This window comes from Macaca mulatta, chromosome 3 (genome assembly GCF_049350105.2).
Source record: "Macaca mulatta isolate MMU2019108-1 chromosome 3, T2T-MMU8v2.0, whole genome shotgun sequence".
NCBI classification, from domain to species: domain Eukaryota; kingdom Metazoa; phylum Chordata; class Mammalia; order Primates; family Cercopithecidae; genus Macaca; species Macaca mulatta.
Genome location: NC_133408.1, coordinates 10,300,980 through 10,327,370, shown reverse-complemented (window position 1 = coordinate 10,327,370; position 26,391 = coordinate 10,300,980). Strand labels below are relative to the sequence as shown.

Below are 26,391 nucleotides of genomic sequence, written 5' to 3'. Positions count from 1 at the left end.
TTGCCTATTGTTACCAAAAGAATGATTCTTTTTATAATAAATAATCTGAGTATCTCATACAACTACATAAATATAATATTTGAAAGTCACAGAATTTATTTTGAAATCACATTTATGTGTTTTCAAAATATTTTTTAAAATAACCATTTTGTCACTTACTTCTCTTTGTATCGTCTTCCTTCGGTTGTCGGAAAAGTCCTCTTGTTAACATTGAAAATTTCTAAGAGACTGTGTTCAGTTAGGGAGAGGAGTTTATACTGAGCATTTCCAGCTGGATCTGGAATTGTATTGAGCATTTCCAGCTGGATCTGAAACTAAGGGTCTGTAAACACTCACCCCAACCTGCCTTAGCAGCCCTTTTCCAGCCTTCCACCCTTTTTGAGGTCTTGAAATCACACAGGTTTACTTGGTGCTTCTAAATGAACTCTACTCTTGGGTTCAGGCCATTCTATCCAAATCGTACTTCTTCCTCAAAACCAAACACAAATGCTATATCCTCACTAACATTTTTCTTAACCACTCCAGCTTAAGTGATTTTTCCCCTTTGTGAGCTGTGAGAGGTATTACTGACTATGCAATTAACATGTCAATAATAACACAGTACTTTCTTTTCTTCTTAAGGATGATTGTTGTTTAACTACTGAAGTGATGTGTCTTTTCACCCCATCTGATTGTAAACTGTCTGAGAACAGAAGTTATCCCCTGTATCTCTCCGTATCTATGGTAGACCTAAATCATCATAATGATCACTATTATAATTGATCTTTAATAATTGGTTATATTTAATAATTTATTATATATAGAAAAATATCATCAGTAGCTTCTTTTTTGGCTTACCCTTTTGTAGTTATACTCATGAGTACCATATTGCCGCTTCTCTTTTTTTTTTTTTTTTTTTTTGAAATGGAGTCTTGCTCTGTTGCCCAGGCTTGAGTGCAGTGGCACGATCTCCGCTCACTGCAAGCTTCACCTCCTGGGTTCATGCCATTCTCCTGCCTCAGCCTGCCAAGTAGCTGGGACTGCAGGTTCCCGCCACCACACCCGGTTAATTATTTTGTAGTTTTAGTAGAGACAGGGTTTCATCGTGTTAGCCAGGATGGTCTCGATCTCCTGACCCCATCATCCGCCTGCCTTGGCCTCCCAAAGTGCTGGGATTACAGGCGTGAGCCACCATGCCCAGCTGCTGCTTCTGTTTTCTTCCTCCAATTTATATTTTAAAAATAGTTTTACTCTCAGGCTTGCAGATTTTTATGTACAGATGTGATAGTGTTAATTCAGGTATTACTGAACAATTGTCACGTCAGGCATTGTGCTAGGCAACAGAAATAGAATTGTCATTCAAGAATTCGTCCTTGCGTATCATGATCCTTATCATTAGTTACCTTTTTTTTTTGTTTGTTTATATATTTAGGCTTAATAACCAGCTGCATATTTTAGATGCTTGGGTTAATTCTATCCTATTCTATTCTAAATTCTTTTATATGGCTATTGAATTCTTCATGGCTGGGTTTTAGCTTTTGTTTTTAGAGTCTCACTAATTTTCATTGGCAGGTGGTGGATGAGGTGTTGAAGGTAGATGATTGTGATTGTTATCCTGAATTTTCACCACCATCAAGTGAGTATTGTTTTTATATCAATTGTTGCCAAGTTAATATAATGTCTCCTAACCTTGGATGCCCTAAAATTTGCACAAGCCTTGCTTATATCCACTCTTGTTCTCCTTTACTTTATAATGCTTCTATGTTAAGAAATTGTTGAATATTTATTTGAAATCAATGCTCAGTCTTTTAATATTATTTAGTAAATGTAATTTTGGAAATTCAAATGAAAGGAAAGGAAAAGATGAAGTACATAGCTCTTTTTGACCTGCTTCTTAATTTTTTTTAGGCTGTTGTTTCTCCTTATTGAAAGTTTATTATTGCCTCCCTTCCTCCCACCTGCTAGGAGCCTGTTTAGACCTTTTTAAATCTAATTGTTCTCCCCCATAAAATTTTAATAGCTGTTTATGTACCATATGTGCATCTGTGCTTTATGTGTGAAAAGAATTGATATTGTCTCCCAATAACTAATTTTCACCCTATTGGGGGTGATATCACCCATGTTGAGAACGGATGCTGCTATAACAAAAATACCATAAACTGGATAGCTTACAAGCAACAAACATTTATTTCTCACATTTCCAGAAGCTGGGAAATTCATCATCATGATGTCAACAGATTTGATGTCTGCTGAAGGTCCTCTTCCTGGTTCATAGATGGCCATCTTTTTGCCGTGTCCTCATGTAGTAGAAGGGAGCAAGACAGCCCTCTGGGGTCTCTTTTTGTTTTCTTTTTTTTGAGACAGAGTCTTGCTCTGTTGCCCAGGCTGGAGTGCAGTGGCATGATCTGGGCTAACTGCAACCTCCGCCTCATGGGTTCAAGCAATTCTCCTGCCTCAGCCTCCCGAGTAGCTGGGATTACAGGCATGCACCACCACGCCAGGGTCATTTTTGTATTTTTAGTAGAGACAGAGTTTTGCCGCGCTGGCCAGGCTGGTGTCGAAATCTTGGCTTCAAGCAGTCCTCTCGCCTTAGCCTCCCAAAGTGCTGGGATTGCAGGCGTGTGCCACCACGCCCAGCCTGGGGTGTCTTCTTATAAGGGCACTAATCCCATGCATGAAGGGACAGCCTCATGACCTAATTCCTCCCAAAGGTTCCACCTCCTATTACCATGGCCTTGAGGATTTGGATTTCAACATGTGAATCTTGTGAGGGACACAGATGTCCAGACCATAACAGTGCTGTAGGCTAAGTCTCATTTGTTTTAAGTTGTGTGTGCTCAGTGCATGTATTTATTTACGTATCTAGTAAACACAGATACTGCAGAACCTCATTACTTGGCATCATTTGGAGATGAGGGTTCTGGAGAAGTGAATATTTTTGTGCTTCATTCATTTGTGAATCTTAATACCACCAGAGTTTGAAGAAAATCTTTCTAAAGTGTATTACATGCTTCCCTGCCTTTTAACACGAGATTTAGGAAAATACAGGTTTTCTTGATGGCTTAAGGTTGTGGTCACGCACAACAGTGACTGACCTCAAGCCTGAAAGTGTTCGTCCCAGGATTCTTAAGGTGAGATTGTTGATTTTTTAGTTAACGATCCTCTCTTTTCCCTTCTCTTGTTTGTTGGGTGGTTGGTTTTTCTTTCCATCGTTTTGCTTCTAGCAGCCATTTCTATTTTTTGCGACCTGCAGCTTCATGTTTGCTCAGGCTCAGTTAGTTCCATAGATATAGCTACTTAATAACGAGCATTTTCATTTGGTTAGCACATTAGCGTCATGACAGGGAGGGGAAACTCAGGCAGTTGTCCTACCTGATGCAATATGAAACATCTTTGAGGATAAAACTTTTTTTTTGGAAGATAGCTTTTAATGTCTTGATATTTCTCAGGCCATTATTATCATTTAATTAAATAAATTCTGTCTACCCTTCAGCATTTACATACAGGGGAAGAAATTGAGGTTCCAGGGTTAAGGTTAAGTAGTTTTGTCCAAGGTCACAGAATGGAAATCAAACTAGAATTCTTCTGCCTTTCCAAAAGCTGCTTTTGTTTTCTGAGGCCACCAAAAGCCCAGGCTCATTCCGTCCTTATTACATTGGCTCTGACTTGTCTCTGTGCCCTCCCCTTAAACCTTCATCAGATGCACCCTGCTCCTCCTGCCGTACCAGTTCTTCTACACAGCTCTGAGCAGGGCTCTCCCTGCCCAAAAATATGCAATAGTTTCCTATTCCTGCCAGCAGAATAAAGCTGGGCTCACAGAGCTGCATCTGAAGCTAAGGGTCTGTAAACACTCACCTCAGCCTGCCTTAGCAGCCCTTTTCCAGCCTTCCACCCTTTTTGAGGTCTTGAAATCACACAGGTTTACTTAGTGCTTCTGAAATGAACTCTGCTCTTGGGTTCAGGCCATTCTATCCAAATCGTACTTCTTCCTCAAAACCAAACACAAATGCTATATCCTCACTAACATTTTTCTCAACCACTCCAGCTTAAGTGATTTTTCCCTTTTGTGAGCTGTGAGAGGTATTACTGACTATGCAATTAACATGTCAATAACAACACAGTACTTTCTTTTCTTCATAAGGATGATTGTTAACTACTGAAGTGATGTGTCTTTTCACCCCATCTGATTGTAAACTATCTGAGAACAGAAGTTATCCCCTGTATCTCTCCGTATCTATGGTAGACCTAAATCATCATAATGATCACTATTATAATTGATCTTTAATAATTGATTATATTTAATAATTTATTATGTATAGAAAAATATCATCAGTAGCTTCTTTTTTGGCTTGCCGTTTTGTAGTTATACTCACATACCATATTGCCGCTTCTGTTTTCTTACTCCAGTTTATGTTTTAAAAATAGTTTTACTCCCAGGCTTGTAGATTTTTATGTACAGATTTCAGGAACAAATACTTTTATGTTCACAGGTCAGCCTCCAAAACATAAAGGAAAACAAAAATCTCGAAACAATGAATCAGAGAAGTTCAGGTATGTTTTTTCTGTAAGGTGTGTTTTTTTCCCCCTAGCGTACTCTCCCCAAGTAAAAGGAAAAAAAAAATTGTTTTTTGAGTGTTAGCTACTTTAATGTATGTAATATGATGGGTACCAAAATCCCTTTCAAATATCAAAAGCATATCTTTAGGAAATGATAATTTTTGGCTAAAGGATTATTAATCCTGGATATTAATATGTTGACTTCTGAAAGTCATGTAATATTTAATATGTCCATATTAATTTTTTAAATTCCAGAATATGTACGCTAAAAGGAAAAAGCATTGAGAGAGATATAAGATGCACATGAAACCTCCTTCCTTGCTCACCTCATTTGACCCCTCCTGCAGTCCCTTCCCTAGGGCCTCTAGGAATGCACTGTTAACAGTTTCATGACTATTGGGAAAGTTACTCTGCATATACAGCCATGGGTATGCATATTTCAGATACCCTTTTGAGTAATTATTGTTAGAGGAAAATATTTCCTAATGAATTCTGACTACTTATAAAATGAATTCTATCAAACATCCCCATGAAAATTAACTGTAGGCCGGGTGCGGTGGCTCAAGCCTGTAATCCCAGCACTTTGGGAGGCCGAGACGGGTGGATCACGAGGTCAGGAGATCGAGACCATCCTGGCTAACACGGTGAAACCCCGTCTCTACTAAAAAATACAAAAAACCAGCCGGGCGAGGTGGCGGGCGCCTGTAGTCCCAGCTACTCGGGAGGCTGAGGCAGGAGAATGGCGTGAACCCGGGAGGCGGAGCTTGCAGTGAGCTGAGATCTGGCCGCTGCACTCCAGCCTGGGTGACAAAGCAAGACTCCCTCTCAAAAAAAAAAAAAAAAAAAAAAAAAAACGAAAATTAACTGTAATTAATTGCCTGCAACCTTTTTTTTTTTTTTTGAGATAGGGTCTTGCTCTATCACTTAGGCTGTGGTACAGTAGTGTGACCCTGGCTCACTGCAGCCTTGAACTCCTGGGCTCTAGTGATTTTTCTGCCTCAGCTCCCAAGTAGCTGGGACTACTACTGCTACTATGGTGCATGTCACTATGCCTGGGTAATTAAAAATAAATTTTTTCTAGAGACAGGGTCTTGCTCTGTTGCCCAGGCTGGTCTTGAATTCCTGGCCTCAAGTGATCCTTCTGCCTTGGCCTCCCAGAGTGCTGGCATTCCAGGCGTGTGCCTGGCCTTGCCTACTATCTTTATAGTTAATACCCCATTGCCAACAAGATATAAATTGATTACAATGTGAAATTGTAAATGTTTTAATACAGAAGTTTTTGAAGTGAATGAAAGTGATGTTGGAGAAATAGCAAAGCCATGTCTGCCACAATACACTGGTTTTCAATTTCTTCTCCATTTCTTAATCTGAATCCATAATAGATGCTTCAGGGAGAATTATTTGAATATCAAAACACTAAAAAAAGTCAGTGAAATCTCATTTCTTTTCAAAAATGGCCATTTTTGGATGCTGCTACAAAAATTAAATACAAAGCAAGGATATAGCATATTATTATGTTTTTCTGTTATTTGATAGAAAAATCATGAGTCTTCTTCCCTGCCTTCCCCTGTACCCTTAAAGAAACCAGAGCTTAATACATGGTCATTTTTTGAATGCAGGATTGTAATTTTAACCTGTTTTATTAAAAAAAAATTTATTTTTCTGATATTCTGTTTCTCTTCAAACTGAACACTCCTTATTTAATAATATCTACCATATGGGATAACCACATAAAACACTTAGAGCCCTGGAACGTAGTAAATCTTCAGTGTACTTCAGCTGTCATTATTGCTGTCACCATCATTTTCATTGTTATTAGAATGACTCTGACCTACAGCTTGCTTTTTTGTCTTTTACAAAATATCTTGTGTTTCTTCCCATGTTCAGAACACAGAGCTCTTCCATTCTTCATTTGCTGCACAGTATTTTGTAATATAGCCGTATCCCCTATTTTTGTGCATTTAGGCTCTTCCTTCCTCTTTTACTCCCTCACTTTCTTTCCCTCTCTCCATCTCTCTCTTTTTCTTCTTTCTTTCCTTTGAGAGGGATAAATCATATGGTACTTCAAACATCCTTGCACATGCACCTTTGTGCACCTGTTAATGTATATTTACAATAAATACTTTGTAAATAATGTGTAGAAGTTGTTTCTATAGTGGGATTGCTGTATCAAAGGGGACGTGTAATTTTAACTTTGACAGATATTGCCAAATTGTTCTCTCAGAAAATGGGCACTGTTCACACTCCTGCTAATCTACAAGAGGGTGCGGTGTAATAAAAAATACGTGTGTTTGGTATTTGTCCCAGTTCCTGGTACAGAGCTCCCAAAGCCCATGGAATTTCCTGAATGATATGAGTATATTTTGTTACTCATCATGAGCCCCTTTCCATGTATTTGAGTTTATGCTAATGGGGTGACTCAAAGTAGTGCCTCAGATAGTTCAGGAGGAGGTCTAGTTACCATAAAGACCAAGCACCTGATTAGAGGGCTAAGACTTTCAGCCTCATACCTGACCTCCAAGGAGGGGAGGGGGGCTGGAAATTGAGGTTAGGCACCAGTGGCCAGTGGTTAATTGTACCTACATACCTACATAATGAAACCTTAGTAAAATCCTTAAAAGAGGGCTTGGGGAGCTTCTAGGTTGACGAATGCATTGATGTGCTGGGAAAGCGGCATGCCCAAGGGGAGCACAAAGCTCCTCGCACTCCCCAACCTTCCTATGCATCTCTTCCTCTAGGCTGTTTGTGAGTTGTATCCTTTATAATAAATTGGTAATAGCAAGCACTTCCTTGAGTTCCATGTGTTTTTCTAGTGAGCTTGAAGAGGGAATCATGGGAACCCTCTTATAGTCAGCAGGGCAGGAGTGTGGGTAACCTGTGTACCCCACTTGCAGCTGAAGTGAGGGCAGTCTGGTGGGACTGATTCTTTACCCTGTGAGCTCTGCGCTAACTCTGGGAGTTAGTATCAGAACTGAATTGCATTATTGCACACTCATTTTGTGTTGGACAGTTGAATTGATATGGAAAAATGACAGTATTTGGTATTGGAAAAAATCTATACATCTGATGTCAGAAGGGCTTTCAGAAAACTTCACATCAAGTGCCTCAGATTTTCTTACTCTCACCAACTTAGGGAATCAGACATTCTGAAATGCTTATATCTTATTATTAGATTTTCCCATCACATTGAACATCTTTGCACTGTTTATTGGGCACATTTATTGTTTTAGGATAATGTTGTTACTAGTGACTGCAGATCAAGGCAAATACCCCTTAATTTTTCTCTTTTTTCAAAAGCTGCTTTTCCATATTTTCTTTATAATCAATTCATCTGGTTTCCCTCCACCTCTGATTTTATAGGAATGTTTATTGAGATTGCATTGAGTATAGAAATTTCTAATAGAAATATTGCCAAAATGCCAATTCCCCCCAAAAGAATGGCCAACTTGTATGGCTTACCATTTACTCAATATTTTACATGGCCTTCAGTAAATATATTTTTTTCTTCTGTCTGTCACATTGGAGGGATGAGAGTGAACTAATATTGAAATTCTATATTTTTTTCTTTCTTTTTTTTTTAGATGATGGAGTCTTGCTCTGTCGCTCAGGCTGTAGTGCAGTGGCGTGATCTCGGCTCACTTCCACCTCTACCTCCTGAGCTCAAGCAGTTCTCCTGCCTCAGCCTCCCAAGTAGCTGGGATTACAGGCATGCACCACCACACCAGGCTAATTTTTGTATTTTTAGTAGAGACAGGATTTCACCATGTTGGTCAGGCTGGTCTCGAACACCTAACCTCAGGTGATCCACCCGCCTCGGCCTCCCAAAGTGCTGGGGTTACAGGTGTGAGCTACTGTGCCTGGCTCTATTTTTTCTTTATATGAGTAGAACTGTTTTATTTTTCAATGATTAAAAAAAATTTTTTTTTTCTTTTAGTTGTAGTTCACCATTGACTTTACCAGCAGATTTGAAGAATATCTTGGAGAAACAGTTTTCTAAATCTTCCAGAGCTGCACACCAGGTAATGGAGAAGCTTTTCCAATGGAAAAAGCAAAACTCTTTGAACAAAACATTGTTCACATGAATAAAGTTCTAATCATGTACATCTCTTAAGATTTAAAAAATATAATTATTGTATTATATTGTAGTTTGTAGAGGTGGGGTCTCACTATGTTGTCCAGGTTGGTTTCAAACTCCTGGCCTCAAGCAGTTCTCCTAAAGTGTTGGGATTACAGGCGTGAGCTATCGCACCCAGCTGTTATAGACATATAATTTAATATATGTGACTGCTAAGGATCCAATCTATCACTAATTTAAATATTAACTTGATAATTATATTAGCTAGAAGTTTAACTAATGATTAACACTGTGGAGTTATTTGCTTCTCAAAGAGTTAACACTAATATTAACTTTATTTTAAAAATATTTAAACACAGTTTCATTATACTTTAAAGTCATTAAAGAACAAACTTTTATTCTTTAAATGATTTAACTTAATCAGATAATGTTGTATATAAAATTCTTTTTATGTTACTTCGTGATGGAAAATATACATTAACATGGAATAGAATCCTTGTTTCAAAATGTGGATCTTTTTTTAAGTATACATAACAGATATTTTACAAATAACTAAAATAGATTCCTAGTAATTTGCTTAAAAGCATTTTTGAGAATTTCTTATGGTTGGAGATTTTAAATTATATCTTTTTACATTGATTTTTACTGACTCTAAAAACCATGAAATACTTAAATAGATGACAGCCTGTGAAGATGAAAAGACTATTTAAATAAATATGATTCGTGTCTTTGAGCCTCTGTTTGTTCATTCAACGCAGTTTGATTGAGTCTCTCTCCATATGCTGAGGACTGAGAGAGATTGGGTGTGCAGTGATGTGATTTCAGCCTGCTCTGCTGGAGCTTTCAGGACAGATCATTTATGTTGTATTGAGGGAAGTGACTTCCAGTGAAAGCATGAGGCTGTATGGATCTTATTTCTAGACTGATAAAGAAAGCTGGGCATAGTGACACGTGCCTGTAGTCCCAGATCCTCAGGAGGCTGAGGCGAGAGGATTAGCCACTGCTCTCCAGCCTAGGCAACATAGTAAGGCCCTGAATTAATTATTTATTTATTTATTTATTTATTTATTTATTATTTTCTTTTGTTTTTTTATGCCTCTCACTAGTTTGGGAGCCCTGTCTCCTTTAAAGAAGAAAGAAAAAGAATGAGAACAAGATTAAAATGGAATAAGTTTATGAAAGGCTAATAACTAGTATTTGTAGGGCTAGCACATCATCATTTGCAACTTCAAGTTCATATCTTAAAACAAGTATGACTGTCTTCGAGCTTTTAAGTTTTTGTGAGAGCTGCTCTTTTCCATGCATATTCTGGGGAGTGCTCTGCCAAACTTTGATTCATTGATTCAAAAGCCAGCAGAGGCTAGGTGCAGGGGCTCACTCCTGTAATCCCAGCACTTTGGGAGGCCAAGGCTGGCGGATCACAAGGTCAAGAGATCGAAACCATCCTGGCTAACATGGCGAAACCCCGTCTCTACTAAAAAAACAAAAAATTAGCTGGGTGTGGTGGCGCGTGCCTGTAGTCCTAGCTACTCGGGAGGCTGAGGCAGGAGAATTGTTTGAACTCCAGAGGCGGAGGTTGTAGTGAGCCGAGATCGTGCCACTGCATTGCAGCTTGGTGACAGAGCAAGACTCCATCTCAAAAAAAAAAAAATAAGTAAATAAATAAAATAAAATGGCCAGCAGAAGGCTTTTGTTAATGGGTAAACAAACTGCTTTTTCTTCTGTGATTTGTGCAGTGGGGTCTCCTTTTGGATCTTCATTTTTAGGAACGGTGAGGAATACAGCATACATACTTGCATTTGCTGCCCTTTTGAATGGTGCACACGTGTATAGCAAGGAGTGAGATTTTAGGCTTAATGTCTAGCCTTGCCTCTCCAATCTTTATGGAACTTTGGTGACTTACAGTTATTCCCATGTCACTAAAATATGAATTCAAATTATAATGCGTATTCAAATTGCAAAGTTTTTCTTAGTTTAAGGGTACATGATAGCAATTTTGTTTTATTTTTTTGTTCCTTATGTTATTCCTTTTGCATTTAACCTATTGTTATCTCTCCCAGTAATTTTATCTAGTTATGTTCAAATATATGTTAGGCAGGAGTACAGTTAACAATTGAAATATTTATTTCTTGCTTAGAATTAAGGTTTGTTTCAGAGCAGGATGGCAGTTGTTAAAATCTGGTAGTGATCAGAATATTGATTGTGTGTTCTTAAGTGTCTAATTGTTCTACTCCCAAACAATTTATTTTAAATGATGGCTAGTGTTTTTCATATATATTGTTAAAACTTAAAAATGCTCTCTGTTTAGTCTGGAGAGCAAGTGAGGCTTAGTGCCATGTAGTGTAAAATGAGCCACCTTTGTCACAGGCAACAGAAGAGGTGTTGCAATTAAGATGGTAAAGCAGTACATTTTCATTTTTCACTTTAAAAGTGTGCTGCTGAGAAAGGAATATGATGAATAAGGGTAGTTTGGGTATTGATTTAAACATTTTATCATTAGTTATAAAATATTACTATGAACTTGGCATCTTAAGTTTTAAATTAAAAATATGTAGATTCGGGTTACTGAAATAGAATTTCTTTTTTCCAGGATTTTGCTAATATAATGAAAATGTTGAGAAGCTTAATTCAAGATGGCTATATGGCCTTATTGGAGCAGCGTTGCCGCAGTGCCGCACAGGCCTTTACAGAGTTGCTGAACGGTTTAGATCCTCAAAAAATAAAGGTAAATTTGCCATATCATAACTTGTTTATCAATGCTAATGCACCTCAGATGAATGCAGAAGAGAACCAAGGCCTTAACTCTTTGTAGTCATATACCTAAGACCTTGCTGAGATTGGCTGAATCTACTTCAGGTTGTGGGAAGCAGGTAGTGCTCCAATTCAGACTTCACGAGTATGCTCAATAGGTGATCCATGTTTATACTCTCTCCTTGACTGTAGTTTAGGGTCATTAGAACTGACTTTTTCTCTAAATCACGGATTTCAACTCACTTTAGTCACACCTTTTCACCCAGGAAGAAAGTATAGGCACACCTCATTTCATTATGTTTTGCTTTATTGCACTTTGCAGACAATGCATTTTTTACAAATTGAAGATTTGTGACAATCCTATGTCAAGCAGGTCTGTCGGTACCAGTCTTCCGAAAGCATGTGCTCACCTTGTGTCTCTGTGTCACATTTTGGTAATTCTCACAATATGTCATACTTTTTCATTATCATTATCACTATATCTGTGATCAGTGATCTTTGATGTTACTATTGTAATTATTTTGGGGCACTACAACCTGTGCCTATATAAGAAAGGGAACTTAATAAATTGTGTGTGTGTGTTCTGAGTGCTCTGCCAACCAGCTGTTATCTCCACCCACTTCTTTAAGTCTCCCTGTTCCCTGAGACATGATATTGAAATTAGGCCAATTAATGACCCTACAATGGCCTCTAAGTATTCAAGTGAAAGGAAGAGTTGCACGTCTCTCACTTTAAATGAAAAACTAGAATGATTAAGCTTCGTGAGGAAGGCATGTTGAAAGCCAAGACAGGCAGAAAGTTAGTCCTCTTGTGCCAAATAGCCAAACTGTGAATGCAAAGAAAAAGTTCTTGAAGGAAATTAAAAGTGCTACTTTAATGAACACATGAATGACAAGAAAGTGAAACAGCTTTCTTGCCGATGTGGAGAGTCTTAGTGGTCTGGGTGGAAAATCAAACCAGCCATAACATTCTCTTAAGCCAGAGCCTAATCCAGAGCAAGACCATAACTCTTCTCTTCTGTGAAGGCTGAGAGAGGTGAGGAAGTTGCAGAAGAATAGTTTGAAACTAGCAGAAGTTGGTTCATGAGATTTAAGGAAAGAAGCCAATTCCATAACGTAAAAGTGCAAGGTGAAGCAGCAAGTGCTGATGGAGAAGCTGCAGCAAGTTATTGAGAAGATCTAGTGAAGATCATTGATGAAGGTGGCTATGCTAAACAACAGATTGTCAATGGAGACAAAACAACCTTCTGTTGGAAGAAGATGCCGTCTAGGACTTTCATAGCTAGAGAGAAGTCAATGTCTGGTTTCAAAGCTTCAAAAAGGATGGGTTCATTACTCATTAGGGGTTGATGCAGCTGGTGACCTAAGTTGAAGCCAGTGCTCATTTACTTTCCAAAAATCTGCAGGCCCTTGAGAATTATGCTAATTCACTCTGCCTGGAGCCCTAGAAATGGAACAACAAAGCATGAATGACAGCACATCTGTTGACAGCAAGGTTTACTAAGTACTTTAAGCCCACTGTTGAGACCTACTGCTAGAATAAAAGATTCCTTGCGAAATACTACTGCTTATTGACAGTGCACCTGCCCAAGAGATTTGGTACGCGTACAAGGAGATGAATGTTGTTTTCATGCCTGGTAGCACATGGATCAAGGAGTCATTTTGACTTTCAAGTCTTATTATTTAAGAAACATATTTTATAAGGCTATAGCTGCCATAGTGATTCCTCTGTTGGATCTGGACAAAGTAAATTGAAAACCTTCTGGAAAGGATCACCACTCTAGATACCATAAAGAATGTTCATGATGCATGTGAGAGATCAAAATATCAACATCAACAGGAGTTTGGAAGAAGTGAATTCCAGCCCTCATGGATGACTTTGGGGGGTTCAGGACATTAGTGGAGGAAGTCACTGCAGATGTGGTGGAACAAGCAAGAGAATTAGAAGTGGAGCCTGAAGATGTGACTGAATTGCTGCAACCTCAGTATAAAACTTGCAGGGATACGGAGTTGCTTCTTACACATGAACAAAAAAAAGTCATTTCTTGAAATGGAACCTACTCCTCGTGAAGATGCTGTGAATATTGTTGAAATGAGAAACTTAGTTGATCAAGCAGTGGCAGGATTTGCCACTCCAATTTTGAAAGAAGTTCTAGTGTGGGTAAAATGCTGTCAAAAAGCATCACATGTTACAGAGAAACCTTTTCTGAAAGTAAGAGTCAATCAGTACGATGGACTTCATTGTCGTCTTATTTTAAGAAATTGCTGCAGCACCTTAATTTTCAGGAACTACCACCTTGAACAGTTAGCAGTCATCAATATCAAGGCAAAACCATCCACCAACAAAAATGTGTAGATGACGGGTTGATGGGTGCAGCAAACCACCACGGCACGTGTATACCTACGTAACAAACCTGCATGTTCTGCACATGTATCCCAGAACTTAAAGTATAATTTTTGAAAAAGTTTAAAAAAAGATTATGACTCAGTAAAGCCTCAGATGATCATTAGCATTTGTAGCAATAAAATCTTAAGGTGTATACATTGTTTAATAGGCATAATGCTAGTACACACTTAATAAACTACAGTATCACTTAAACATAACTTTTATATGCACTGGGTAACCCATAAGTTTGTGAGACTCACTTGATTGTGATATTTGCTTTATTGTGATGCTCCAGAGCTGAACTCACAGTATCTCTGAAGTAGCCTATAATAGCTAAGTAAATGTCTTAATCTGCCACTAGTACCCCTTATATGAAAAATAATATGACTTTAATTAGAAATTAATCTATTATGAACCGTGCCTTAAGGAACTCTGAGACAGTGATTCTGTGTTTTAAATAGCAGGATAACTGCTTTGTTGGGACAAAAATCTCTTTTCTAATTTGATTTGGCCAATCATACTGATTAGTGAGATTTTATGACAATCATTGATTAGTAAGATTGATTAGCGAGATTCTATTACACTTCTTTTTCTGTTGTGACTAGATGCAGATTGGGCAGAATTATGTTCAGATTTTTAACTGAGGCATTTTTATTGACAGCAATTGAACCTGGCCATGATTAACTATGTCTTGGTTGTCTATGGACTTGCCATTTCTCTCCTTGGAATAGGACAGCCTGAGGTAAGATTTGTAACAGTGGTAATAATTAAAATGATAGTGACATACCTTATAATAGTTGTTTTCTCATTTTGACCCATTTTCTTCTCTGTACCTTCTGATAATTTTGTCTGAAATGTCTCAGTTTAATTTAGTTTGTGTTTTTAAAGAATATTTAGTTTGTTCCTATTAGAAAAAGGCTTTGCCAGGCAATCAGTGGGAATCTACTTTTTATTTGTATAAAATTAGGACATAATGTATCATGATAGATAGATTTCAGAAACATAATCTTGGGGGAAAAGCAAGTTGGAGGACATAAACATTGTGATCCCACTTATATATAATTTGGAAAATATACATAATAGTATTATATACTGTTTAAGAATTCTGTGCATCTTGTAAAAAAGTGAAAAAAATATGGATTATGTTTATATAGAATTGAAGATAATGGCTGCCTTTAGTGATGGCAGGAGGGAATGGACGTAGGGAGGTTTCATGTTATGTTGTTTTCCTAGAAAAACACAGGTAACAATGATAATGTTAATATCTCTTATTTCTAGGTAGAAGGTACTTAGGTATTGTATTATTTCTAGATTGCAGGCTTCCTATAACTGCATGTAGTCAGTGTATAGACATGAGCTCCCAGGATTTCCCTTAGTCATGCTCCTGCCTTGCTCTCCTGGAATGTTTACCTACCTATACTGTTCGGCATTATAACTTTGCTTTCTGAGGTTTTGAGTTTGCTATAAATGTTGAAATGCTCTAGAATGACCTCAAGTATAATATATAATTTGGGCTCTGTTTTTCCCTGTCTAGATGAAGGTTTAACCCTAACTTGCCACCTAGCGAGGATCTAAGTAGTCTTTTACGTTCTGTTCTCTCCCAGAAGTCGACAGTGCCCAAGGTTCATTTTCCTTGATCTCAATGTCACAGATTAATGTCTCCCATGAATGCTGTCTAATTCTATTTTCCAAGAGACAGTTGGAGACAGAACTTCATGATTTTAATTTTATTCCTGACAGAATAATAATAAATACCATATTTTACCTTATTAGAATTGAAGAAATCATTTATTACATTTGTGATTTAATGTAAAATAGAATGATTTGGGAAAAAAAAAACATATTATAGTAGAACTTACATGTTTGGAAGAATTTCATCAGAGGACAGCCCTTGCTTCAAACATTTTTAGAATGCCTCTGTTGGAACTGGCCTCAAAGCTCTATTTTGTAGTGACATTTCTTTTTTTCACTCACAGTAGGGTTACCAGTATTTCTTAGAACTGAGTGTCTTTTGGATGTTTTCCAAAAACAAAATTCATTCAACTTAGTGGTTTTTCACTGTTGAGAATATTAAAAAAAGAATGTACTCTAAGTTATGTTAAGTTTTTCCTAAAGAGCTGTTTTTAAGACAGCTTTCATCCATCTTATGCCACAGAAGACTGTGATAACATCATTGGAATGGCATTCCTTCCAAGGGATTAGCACTTAATAGGATCTGTGTTATGGTGTGTTTACACCATAATTAGCCTTTTTTAAAAAAACAAAAACAAAAACACGATTTGACTCTTTTTAGTATTAGCCAGCACCTGCCAGGCCCTTAGTGTGTACTGGTAAATGCTTGTAGGTTGATTGTCTGATGTGTTCAGCTGGATTGGTTTGATTGTGTCTCTGACTATCCATATGATCAGAAATTTATGTAATTCCTAAGAAAGTGAAACACAGAGGTATAATTTTGCTACAGGAATTTGGGGATATGCAGTTGTTATTTTAATATTATTTAAAAAATCAACCTTTAGGTAAAATTTATTTCAGTATTTCTCTTTGTATGTAAGTGATCATTGTTTTCACTGCTATTGAAGGAATTATCTGAAGCTGAAAACCAGTTTAAGAGGATTATTGAACACTACCCCAATGAGGGACTTGACTGCTTGGCCTACTGTGGAATTGGAAAAGTATACTTGAAAAAAAACAGGTTAGTAGAAATGACACTAATTTAAGCTGTAGGCTGGTAACTCATTTAAAATCCAATATAATGATCCATTTTCTGGAATTATTTTGATATTTCCTCTGTAGCACACTATCATAATTGTGATTTACTTTGAGGACCTGAATGAAATATCACTATCAATATATATATATTTTTTATTATACTTTAAGTTCTAGGGTACATGTGCACAACGTGCAGGTTTGTTACATATATATACATGTGCCATGTTGGTGTGCTGCACCAATTAACTCGTCATTTACATTAGGTATGTCTCCTAATGCTATCCCTCCCCCTTCCCCCTCCCCACAATAGGACCCGGTGTGTGATGTTCCCCTTGCTGTGTCCAAGTGATCTCATTGTTCAGTTCCCACCTATGAGTGAGAACATGTGGTATTTGGTTTTCTGTTCTTGCGATAGTTTGCTGAGAATGATGGTTTCCAGCTGCATCCATGTCCCTACAAAGACACAAACTCATCCTTTTTTATGGCTGCATAGTATTTCATGGTGTATATGTGCCACATTTTCTTAAACCAGTCTGTCACTGATGGACATTTGGGTTGATTCCAAGTCTTTGCTATTGTGAATAGTGCCACAGTAAACATACGTGTGCATGTGTCTTTATAGCAGCATGACTTATAATCCTTTGGGTATATCCCCAGTAATGGGATGGCTGAGTCAAAAGGTATTTCTAGTTCTAGATCCTTGAGGAATCGCCACACTGTTTTCTACAATGATTGAACTAGTTTACAGTCCCACCTACAATGTAAAAGTGTTCCTATTTCTCCACATCCTTTCCAGGACCTGTTGTTTCCTGATTTTTTAATGATTGCCATTCTAACTGGTGTGAGATGGTATCTCATTGTGGTTTTGATTTGCATTTCTCTGATGGCGAGTGATGATGAGCATTTTTTCATGTGTCTGTTGGCTGTACGAATGTCTTCTTTTGAGAAGTGTCTGTTCATATCCTTTGCCCACTTTTTGATGGGGTGGTTTGTTTTTTTCTTGTAAATTTGATTGAGTTCTTTATAGGTTCTGGATATTAGCCCTTTGTCAGATGAGTAGATTGCAAAAATTTTCTCCCATTCTGTAGGTTGCCTGTTCACTCTGATGGTAGTTTCTTTTGCTGTGCAGAAGCTGTTTAGTTTAATTAGATCCCATTTGTCAATTTTGGCTTTTGTTGCCGTTGCTTTTGGTGTTTTAGACATGAAGTCCTTGCCCATGCCTATGTCCTGAATGGTATTGCCTAGGTTTTCTTCTAGGGTTTTTATGGTATTAGGTCTAACATTTAAGTCTCTAATTCATCTTGAATTAATTTTCGTATAAGGAGTAAGGAAAGGATCCAGTTTCAGCTTTCTACTTATGGCTAGCCAATTTTCCCAGCACCATTTATTAAATACACTATCAATATTAATTGTTAAAGCAAGGCCAGTCATTGCAGTTCTTGGTACTTCCTGATTTTAAATCTAGTAAGTCAGCAATATAGTAATTTGACATTAAAGACTGAATAGTGTATAATCATCTGTAGTGAGTAAATTGATACAATGTTTTTAAAATCTGATTGTTTAATTTTTTGATTTAACTATTTTTTAAAAATCTGTATAAAGATGGTTTTAAATAAGAGATATCTATGTGTTCAAAGACATAATGAGTTAGGAATAAAAGTCTCTCCTCTGAACTCTATTGTAGTTGTAATCCTTACTCACAGTTTAATATTGAAGCTGTTCTCTAAATGCCTCATGTCTCTTAGTCTTGTCTCCCTGAATGTCAGTATGTCCCCGAGGGGACAGGATTATGTCTTGAGCTTTAAAAAAAGAAAATCTGTTCTGCCACTTGTACCCAGTATAGAGGTAGGTATTTTAGATTACTGTATAAAGAAATAATTGTTGACCGATTGAATATTATTTATAATTTCTAACTATCTTTCAATTTTCATTTAACTTGTTAGGGGAAATTTTGTGAGATTTTGGGGGAACCCCCCACCCCAGGCTTAGAATGTGCCTAGAACCTCCTTTATAGATTTTTTTAAATTAAAGTTTTTTTTTTGGCCAGGCACAGTGGCCCACACCTGGAATCCCAGCACTTTGGGAGGCCGAGGTGGGTGAATCACCTGAGGTCAGGAATTCGAGACCAGCCTGACCAATATGGTGAAACCCCGTCTCTACTAAAAATACAAAAATTAGCCGGGTGTGGTGGTGTGCACCTGTAGTCCCAGCTACCGGGAGACTGAGGCAGGAGAATTGCTTGAACCCAGGAGGCAGAGGTTGCAGTGAGTCGAGATTGTGCCACTGCACTCTAGCCTGGGTGACAGAGCGACACTCTGTCTCAAAAAAAAAGAAAGAAAGTTTTTTTTTACTTCGTGAAATTACTGTCTGTCTTAGCTAAGCTATATTAAGGATCAAGTAGATGCAGGGAAAGTGAGGACTTAGCAAGCACCTTTACAGGATTAGCAAATGAAACTAGTTTAAAAGTTTAGTATAAATTGTTTAGGTTATAACCGTTTGATGTAGCAGTCACATGCAAATTCACAAGGTCTAGAAAAATTACTTAAATGTTTAGAATCATGGAGATTGTGCAAAACTAGAAAGTCTTTTCCATATTGAAAAGCATTTACATTTTAATTTCTGAATATTACGGTGTGGGACTGAATAGCAAATACGCTGTTTTTTGGTGTTGCAATGTGCAGTTTCTGCTTTGAAATCCTGTGATGTATGACTGTCTTACGGTGGATGGTGGTCTAGCTTTTCTGCACGTGAATCTTACTATAGCTGTAGGCAAAAATAAGTTTTTAAATTGGGAAGTCATTTCAGGATTAGAGAAGGCAGGAAAGTCTTCTGTAGTGTGAAGAGATGAATAAAGACTTGGTTAACTTTTTTTTTTGTTGAGACAGAGTTTCGCTCTTGTTGCCCAGGGTGGGGTGCAATGGTGCAGTCTCGGCTCACTGCAACCTCTGCCTCCTGGAGGCAATTCTCTTGCCTCAGTCTCCCAAGTAGCTGCGATTACAGGCATGTACCACCACACCCAGCTAATTTTGTATTTTTAGTAGAGACAGGGTTTCACTATGTTGGCCAGGCTGGTTTCGAACTCCTGATCTCAGGTGATCCACCTGCCTTGGCCTCCCAAAGTGTTGAAATTACCAGCATGAGCCACTGTGCCCAGCCTTGGTTAACTTTATAATTAAGTACTTCAGTATTCGTTGAATGGACTGTGGGAATCTGTTGACATTATTTCTTCAAATCATGAATGAAATCAGAACTAAAACATTTCATATTTATAGTTAAAGCAATTTAAATACACATTTAAATATTTGTTTTGTTAAAATAATTTACTGTTTTATGGTTGAGAGAAAACGTCCAGAATACATGATGCCTTAAAAAAAACTTTTTAGCAAGGAAATTTTTACTACCGTTGTCCTAATAGAGTCAAATAAAATAAAAATTCCCCTATTTATGAATTATTAGTTGAAGTGGAAGTTTGCTGTTTCTGTATAAGAATCTACTTTAGTTTAGTTAATGAAACAAAGATTGAATAGATTATTCAATTTTGTGTTTCAATTGTTCGAAACTTTAAAAAGTAAGTATCGGCCGGGCGCGGTGGCTCAAGCCTGTAATCCCAGCACCTTGGGAGGCCGAGACGGGCGGATCACGAGGTCAGGAGATCGAGACCATCCTGGCTAACACAGTGAAACCCCGTCTCTACTAAAAAATACAAAAAACTAGCCGGGCGAGGTGGCGGGCGCCTGTAGTCCCAGCTACTCGGGAGGCTGAGGCAGGAGAATGGCGTGAACCCGGGAGGCGGAGCTTGCAGTGAGCTGAGATCTGGCCACTGCACCCCAGCCTGGGCGACAGAGCAAGACTCTGTCTCAAAAAAAAAAAAAAAAAAAAAAGTAAGTATCAACTTTAAAAGAACTAGCGTACATTGGCCAGGCGTGGTGGCTCATGCCTGTACCAGCACTTTGGGAGGCCTAGGCGGGTGAATCATGAGGTCAGGAGTTCGGCACCAGCCTGGCCAATATGGTGAAACCCTTTCTCTACTAAAAAAATACAAAAATTAGCCGGGTGTGGTGGTGCGTGCCTGTAGTTACAGCTACTTGGGAGACTGAGGCAGAAAGAATCGCTGAACCCAGGAGGTGGAGGTTGCAGTGAGCTGAGATCGCGCCACTGCACTCCAGCCTGGGCGACAGAGTGAGACTCCATCTCAAAAACAGCAACAAAAACAACAACAACAAAAAACTAGTGTACACCTAGCACAATAAAGCCAGTGTCCAAGACGAGTTGTGTTTAATGTGTATTACTTTTATAGCAAAACAGCAATAGTGACTTTGTTTTTTTAAAGAAAATTTAGGTTACATTGAATATTGCTGTTCAGTGATTCAGCAAATGTATTCGTCCCAGTAAGCTTGAGATCTTTGGTGACTTTTGTTGAGGGGAATGAAAATACCATTTTACATCTTTAATGCCTTTTTCATAATTTTGACTTTAGATTTCTAGAAGCTCTCAATCACTTTGAGAAAGCAAGAACCTTGATTTATCGTCTTCCTGGAGTGTTAACTTGGCCCACAAGTAATGTGATTATTGAAGAGTCTCAGCCACAAAAAATAAAGGTAACCATTTATTTTTGCAAAGTGTTTCTTACTGTGAATGCTTATCTGCATTGACTGACTCAGGTAGCAGGAGGCAGAGAAGTAGGAGCATTCCATCCCCACTTCCCTTACATGCATTTCCCCTCTACAGTCTATTGAGATTCTCTGACATTTATTGAATGTTTTCTATGTGCCAGTCCTGTACCTTCCACTTATCGTTATGCTTAATCCTTACAGCAGGCCTCTGCAGGGGGCACTGTGATCATTCCCATTTTACAGATGAGGAAGGTTAAGTTTAGAGAGGTGAAATGATGCACTCAAGGTGAAACAGCAAGCAAATCGTGGTCCTGGGACTTGAGTCCAGGCATTCTGACTTCTGAGTGTACGTGATCCTGTAGTATGCTGGACTTGGTTGTACTTAGAGGAAGGTATAGTATTGTTGTTTCATCATAAAGTTACCACAGTTACTGAGATGATACTTGAAGGTTCAGAAAAATATGAATTTAGTCTCACATCCAGAAGCATAAAGATGCTTTACTTGTTCTAGAAAGACTTATGTGTGAAATGACTGAGATAGGCTTTTACTTGTAGTGAACTCTCACATATACTCAGAACTTGATTTTGGCTGAAGCTTTTAAAACCACAGAAGTCAACTTGTACAACTCAATAATAAAAAGACAAATAATCTAATTTAAGAAGTAGACAAAGGATCTGAATAGACATTTCTGCAAAGAAGATATGCAAATGGCCAATTAGTACATGAAAAGATATTCAGCATTATTAGCTATCAGAGAGATACAAATCAAAACCACAGTGAGATACCACTTCACACTCACTAGGATGTGGGTAGACAATAAATATTGGCAAGGGTATAGAAAAATGGGAACATTCAGACACTGCTGGTGGTAATGTATAATGATGCAGCTGCTTTTGGAAAATAGTCTGGCAGTTCCTCAGACAGTTAAACATAGAGTTACCATGTCTCAGTCCATTTGTGTTGCTATAAAGGAGTACTTGAGACTGGGTGATTTATGAAGAAAAGTAGACTTATGGTTTTGCAGTCTGTATAAGAAGCATGGTGTCAGCATCTGCTGGTGAGGGCCTTCAGCAGCTCCTACTCATGTGAGAAGGCGTAGGAGAGCCAGTCTGTAGAGATCATATGGTGAGAGACGGGGAAGTGCTAGACTTTTTTTTTTTTTTTTTTTTTTGAGACAGAGTCTTGCTCTGTCGCCCAGGCTGGGGTGCAGTGGCCGGATCTCAGCTCACTGCAAGCTCCGCCTCCCGGGTTTAGACCATTCTCCTGCCTCAGCCTCCCGAGTAGCTGGGACTACAGGCGCCCGCCACCTCGCCCGGCTAGTTTTTTGTATTTTTTAGTAGAGACGGGGTTTCACCGTGTTAGCCAGGATGGTCTTGATCTCCTGACCTCGTGATCCGCCCATCTCGGCCTCCCAAAGTGCTGGGATTACAGGCTTGAGCCACCGCGCCCGGCCTAGACTCTTTTTAACAACCAACTCTTTAGGGAACTAATGGAGTGAGAACTCACTCACCCCAGGGAGGGAATTAATCTATTCATGAGAGATTCCTCGCCATGGCTCAAACACCTCCCACTGTGTCTCACCTCCAACACCAGGGATCAGATTTCAACATGTGGTTTGGAGGGTCAAACATTCAAACTATAGCATACCATATGATCCAGCAGTTTCACTCCTAGGTGTGTACAGAGAAAGGAAAACATGTTCTTACAAAAACTTGTACGTGAATGTTCATAGCAGCGTTAGTCATGATAGCCCAAAATGGGAAATAGCCCAAGTATTCATCAACTGATAAATAGGTAAATAAGTATTGGAATCTGGGAGGTTGAGGATGCAGTGAGCCTTGATTGTGCCACTGCAGTGCAGCCTGGGCAACAGAGTGAGAGTCTGCCTCAAAAACAAATGGCCAAGTGTGGTGGCTCACGCCTGTAATCCCACCACTTTGGGAGGCCAAGGCAGGAAGCTTGCTTGAGCTCAGGAGTTCCAGACCAGCCTGGGCAACATGGCGAAACCCGTCAATACAAAAATTAGCCAAACATGGTGGCACACACCTGTAGTCCCAGCTACTCAGGAGGCTGAGGTGGGAGGATCAGTTGAACCTAGGAGGCAGAGGTTTCAGTGAGCTGAGATTGTGCCACTGCACTCCAGCCTGAGTAACAGAGTAAGACCCTGTCTCAAAAAAAAAAAAAAGTACTTGATAACATGCTACAGCATGTATGAACCTTGGAAACATTATGCTAAATAAAAGAAGCCAAACACAAAGGGCTTGTGTGAGTCCATTTGTATGAAATCTCCAGAATAGGCAAATCTGTATATAGGACAGAAAGCAGACTAGTGATTGCTGGGCCTGGGAGGTTAGGGGAAAATGAGGAGGGACTGTTAATGCATATGGAGTTTCTTGTTGAAAATGTTCTAAATTTAGATTGTGGTGATGTCGGTACATCCTGTGAATATGCTGAAAACCACTGAACTACACTTTATTTGAGTTGTATAGCGTGTTAATTATATCTCAACAAAGCTGTTATAAAAAATAAAACACAGGGATTCTTGGATTTTCCTCTCTTCATACAAGATTGGGATGGAGGCACAGGAGCTATTGATAACAAAAAACCAGCACTGGAGGCATGGCATGAGTCTCTTGGGGGCTTCATTAGCCATGGAATAATTCGCCAGGGAGTCCACAAACAACAGTGGCAGAGCTGCAAGGAGGAAGATCATGGGAGTGTTAGGATCCTGGATGAGGTGATGTCAGGCAAGAGGAGCCGGTAAAGTCCTCAGGATTCCCCTAAGGGTTATTCTGCCTTGCTTGACTTCCTCTTAATGCTTATGGGAGATTTCAGAGAGTTGTAAATTATGAAATGAGATTTGATGATTGTAACAGGACAAAATTTTGATTCTTTCGAAATTCTGAAAAAAAATTTGGTTAAGTCCTCTTTTTAAATCTCTTATGTCTTTGTATCAGCCTTCCTTTTAAAAGGAAACACTTTAAAAGTTGTATGTAGTTTGTTGTTGGTGAAAAAAATTTAGTCATTCTTATGCTGAAAATATTTTGATGGCAAGAGGTTATTGAAATCACAGACATTTTTATTGACAGATTAGTATTGTAATGGTATCATTTTTGTTTATTTTGTTTTAGATGCTGTTAGAGAAATTTGTTGAAGAATGCAAGTTCCCTCCAGTGCCAGATGCCATTTGTTGCTATCAGAAGTGCCATGGATATTCTAAGATCCAGATATACATAACTGATCCAGACTTTAAGGTAAATAATGAGTGTACAGTGGGACATTAACTTGCAAAATCATTCCTTAAAATGGGCTCAAAACAATCTCTAATTGGAAGCACCCAAGTTCTCTGGCTAGTTAGCAGTTGTCCACCCCTTTCCCTGGACTTTTTTTTTTTTTTGAGACAGAGTCTCACTCTGTCACCCAGGCTGGAGCGCAGTGGCACAATCTTGGCTCACTGCAACCTCCGCCTCCTGGGTTCAAGCAATTTTCCTGCCCCAGCCTCCCGAGTAGCTGGGATTACAGGCGTGTCCCAGCACACCCAGCTAATTTTTGTATTTTTAGTAGAGACAGAGTTTCATCCTATTGATCAGGATGGTCTCAATCTCTTGACTTCGTAATCTGCCCCCCTCAGCCTCCCAAAGTGCTGGGATTACAGGTATGAACCACCACGCCCAGCCTTCCTGTACTTTTTAGGTCTACATCATCTCACATGGGAACCAGAGCCACTGATGTATAAACACTGTGGGCTGGGGTAGTGACCTGAGAAGGCAGGCTGGCTCATTCCTTTTCCTCTTCCAGCTACCTTAGGAGGATAGGAAACAAAGTGAGATTGTTACCTCTGATTTGTTGCAATTCTGATGTCTCATAAAATTTGAGTCCCGAATCTAAAGGTCATTGTGATCACTGAATTAGCTGCTAAAGACCAAAATTTGAGATAAGTCTGGCACTTAATTAAGTTATACTGGTTTATTCAAGAAGATAGTAGCTGCCCTTGTCCTACTGTTCCAATGTCCCTGGTTAGTAAATCAGATGAAATAATGTTTATAAAATATTTGACATAAAGAATAATGTGACTTTATGCTGTTAGTCAAGCTCTCTCTCTGTCTTGATGTGTGTTGTAATGATTGTGCGTGCAGAGACATCATTAAAACGTTAATTACACATTTTTTTGTAACCCCAGGGTTTTATACGCATCAGCTGTTGCCAGTACTGTAAAATAGAATTTCACATGAATTGCTGGAAGAAGTTAAAAAGTACAACCTTTAATGATAAAATTGACAAGGTAAAGCATAACAAGATTGTCTGAATTTTTCAGTATACTTATTGTATGTCAATTTTTTCCCCCAAGAATTCCTTCCTGAACATTCTGCACATAATTAGAAAGTTTTAAATTATAACTTTAATAATAAAGTGAAAAATCAGGTTTTGTTTTTATTTATACAATCATGAAGGCATTAACCATAGAGGCTTTGTTTTTTTAAAGAGACGGATCTCACTGTGTTGCCCAGGCTAGAGTGCAGTGGTGCAGTCGTAGCTCCCTGCAGCCTCAGACTCCTTGACCCAAGTGATCCTACTTCAGCCTCCCAAAGTGCTGGGATTATAGGCATGAGCTACTGTGCCAGACCCCACTTGAAAGTTTTGATGTGGAATTAGAGGTTTCAAAACCAAAATTTGATGCGGTAATTTGTACTAAGAAATCAACTCAAAACAATTTTTTTAATGTTGGGAAGAAGGATAAACTTCAATTTTAAACTGCCATTTCTCACCAGGGATTTTCTTATTATCAAGATAATGACATTAACTACCATGAAGTAGACATACTTTGAGGGAAGACACAATATTACGATCTTATTTGTATTCATAGAATTTGTTTCTGATCTGTAGAAACTATGGACCTTTTCCTACACTTCTTAGGCTTATGCAGACCACTGTTCTTATTTGGGAAAGAATAAGGCAGTTGTACTAGGCATCTGTTAACGATAGCAATTATTAAAGTTTGGTAGAAATAAATTCTCACATTTTGTACATTTTCACATAATTAATTAACAATAGAATGATGTGAGTAAATAACTGTCACCTTTGAGTCACTTCTGCTATGTCTTTGTCTTACCTAAATTGAGTTTCTCTAGCGATATACCGTCTTTTAGTGGTCTTAACCATTCCCATGGTTTTAAATATGCTCTTTAAATTAGTTAGCTTTCACTAGGATATGCTGAAGTAATATACACCCAAATATCTTGTGGCATACATTCAGAGAAGTTTGTTTTTTGCTTACATGACTAGTCCTACAGTTCTGCAGTTGTTGGCTGGGACTGGGCTGT

The 26,391-nt window shown here is 38.5% G+C and overlaps 1 protein-coding gene across 3 annotated transcripts in view; it reads left to right on the top strand.

Moving 5' to 3' along the window:
• TTC3 (tetratricopeptide repeat domain 3) overlaps positions 1 to 26,391 on the top strand; it is a 120,068-nt gene that overhangs the window by 41,363 nt on the left and 52,314 nt on the right. For all 3 annotated transcript variants that reach the window (XM_077995759.1, XM_015132904.3, XM_077995760.1), the window contains 9 exons: positions 1,552 to 1,615; positions 4,470 to 4,530; positions 8,471 to 8,555; positions 11,202 to 11,336; positions 14,409 to 14,489; positions 16,327 to 16,439; positions 20,934 to 21,054; positions 24,202 to 24,324; positions 25,251 to 25,352. In XM_077995759.1, the coding sequence (XP_077851885.1) occupies positions 1,552 to 1,615; positions 4,470 to 4,530; positions 8,471 to 8,555; positions 11,202 to 11,336; positions 14,409 to 14,489; positions 16,327 to 16,439; positions 20,934 to 21,054; positions 24,202 to 24,324; positions 25,251 to 25,352 (885 nt within the window). The remainder of the gene's footprint in view (positions 1 to 1,551; positions 1,616 to 4,469; positions 4,531 to 8,470; positions 8,556 to 11,201; positions 11,337 to 14,408; positions 14,490 to 16,326; positions 16,440 to 20,933; positions 21,055 to 24,201; positions 24,325 to 25,250; positions 25,353 to 26,391) is intronic.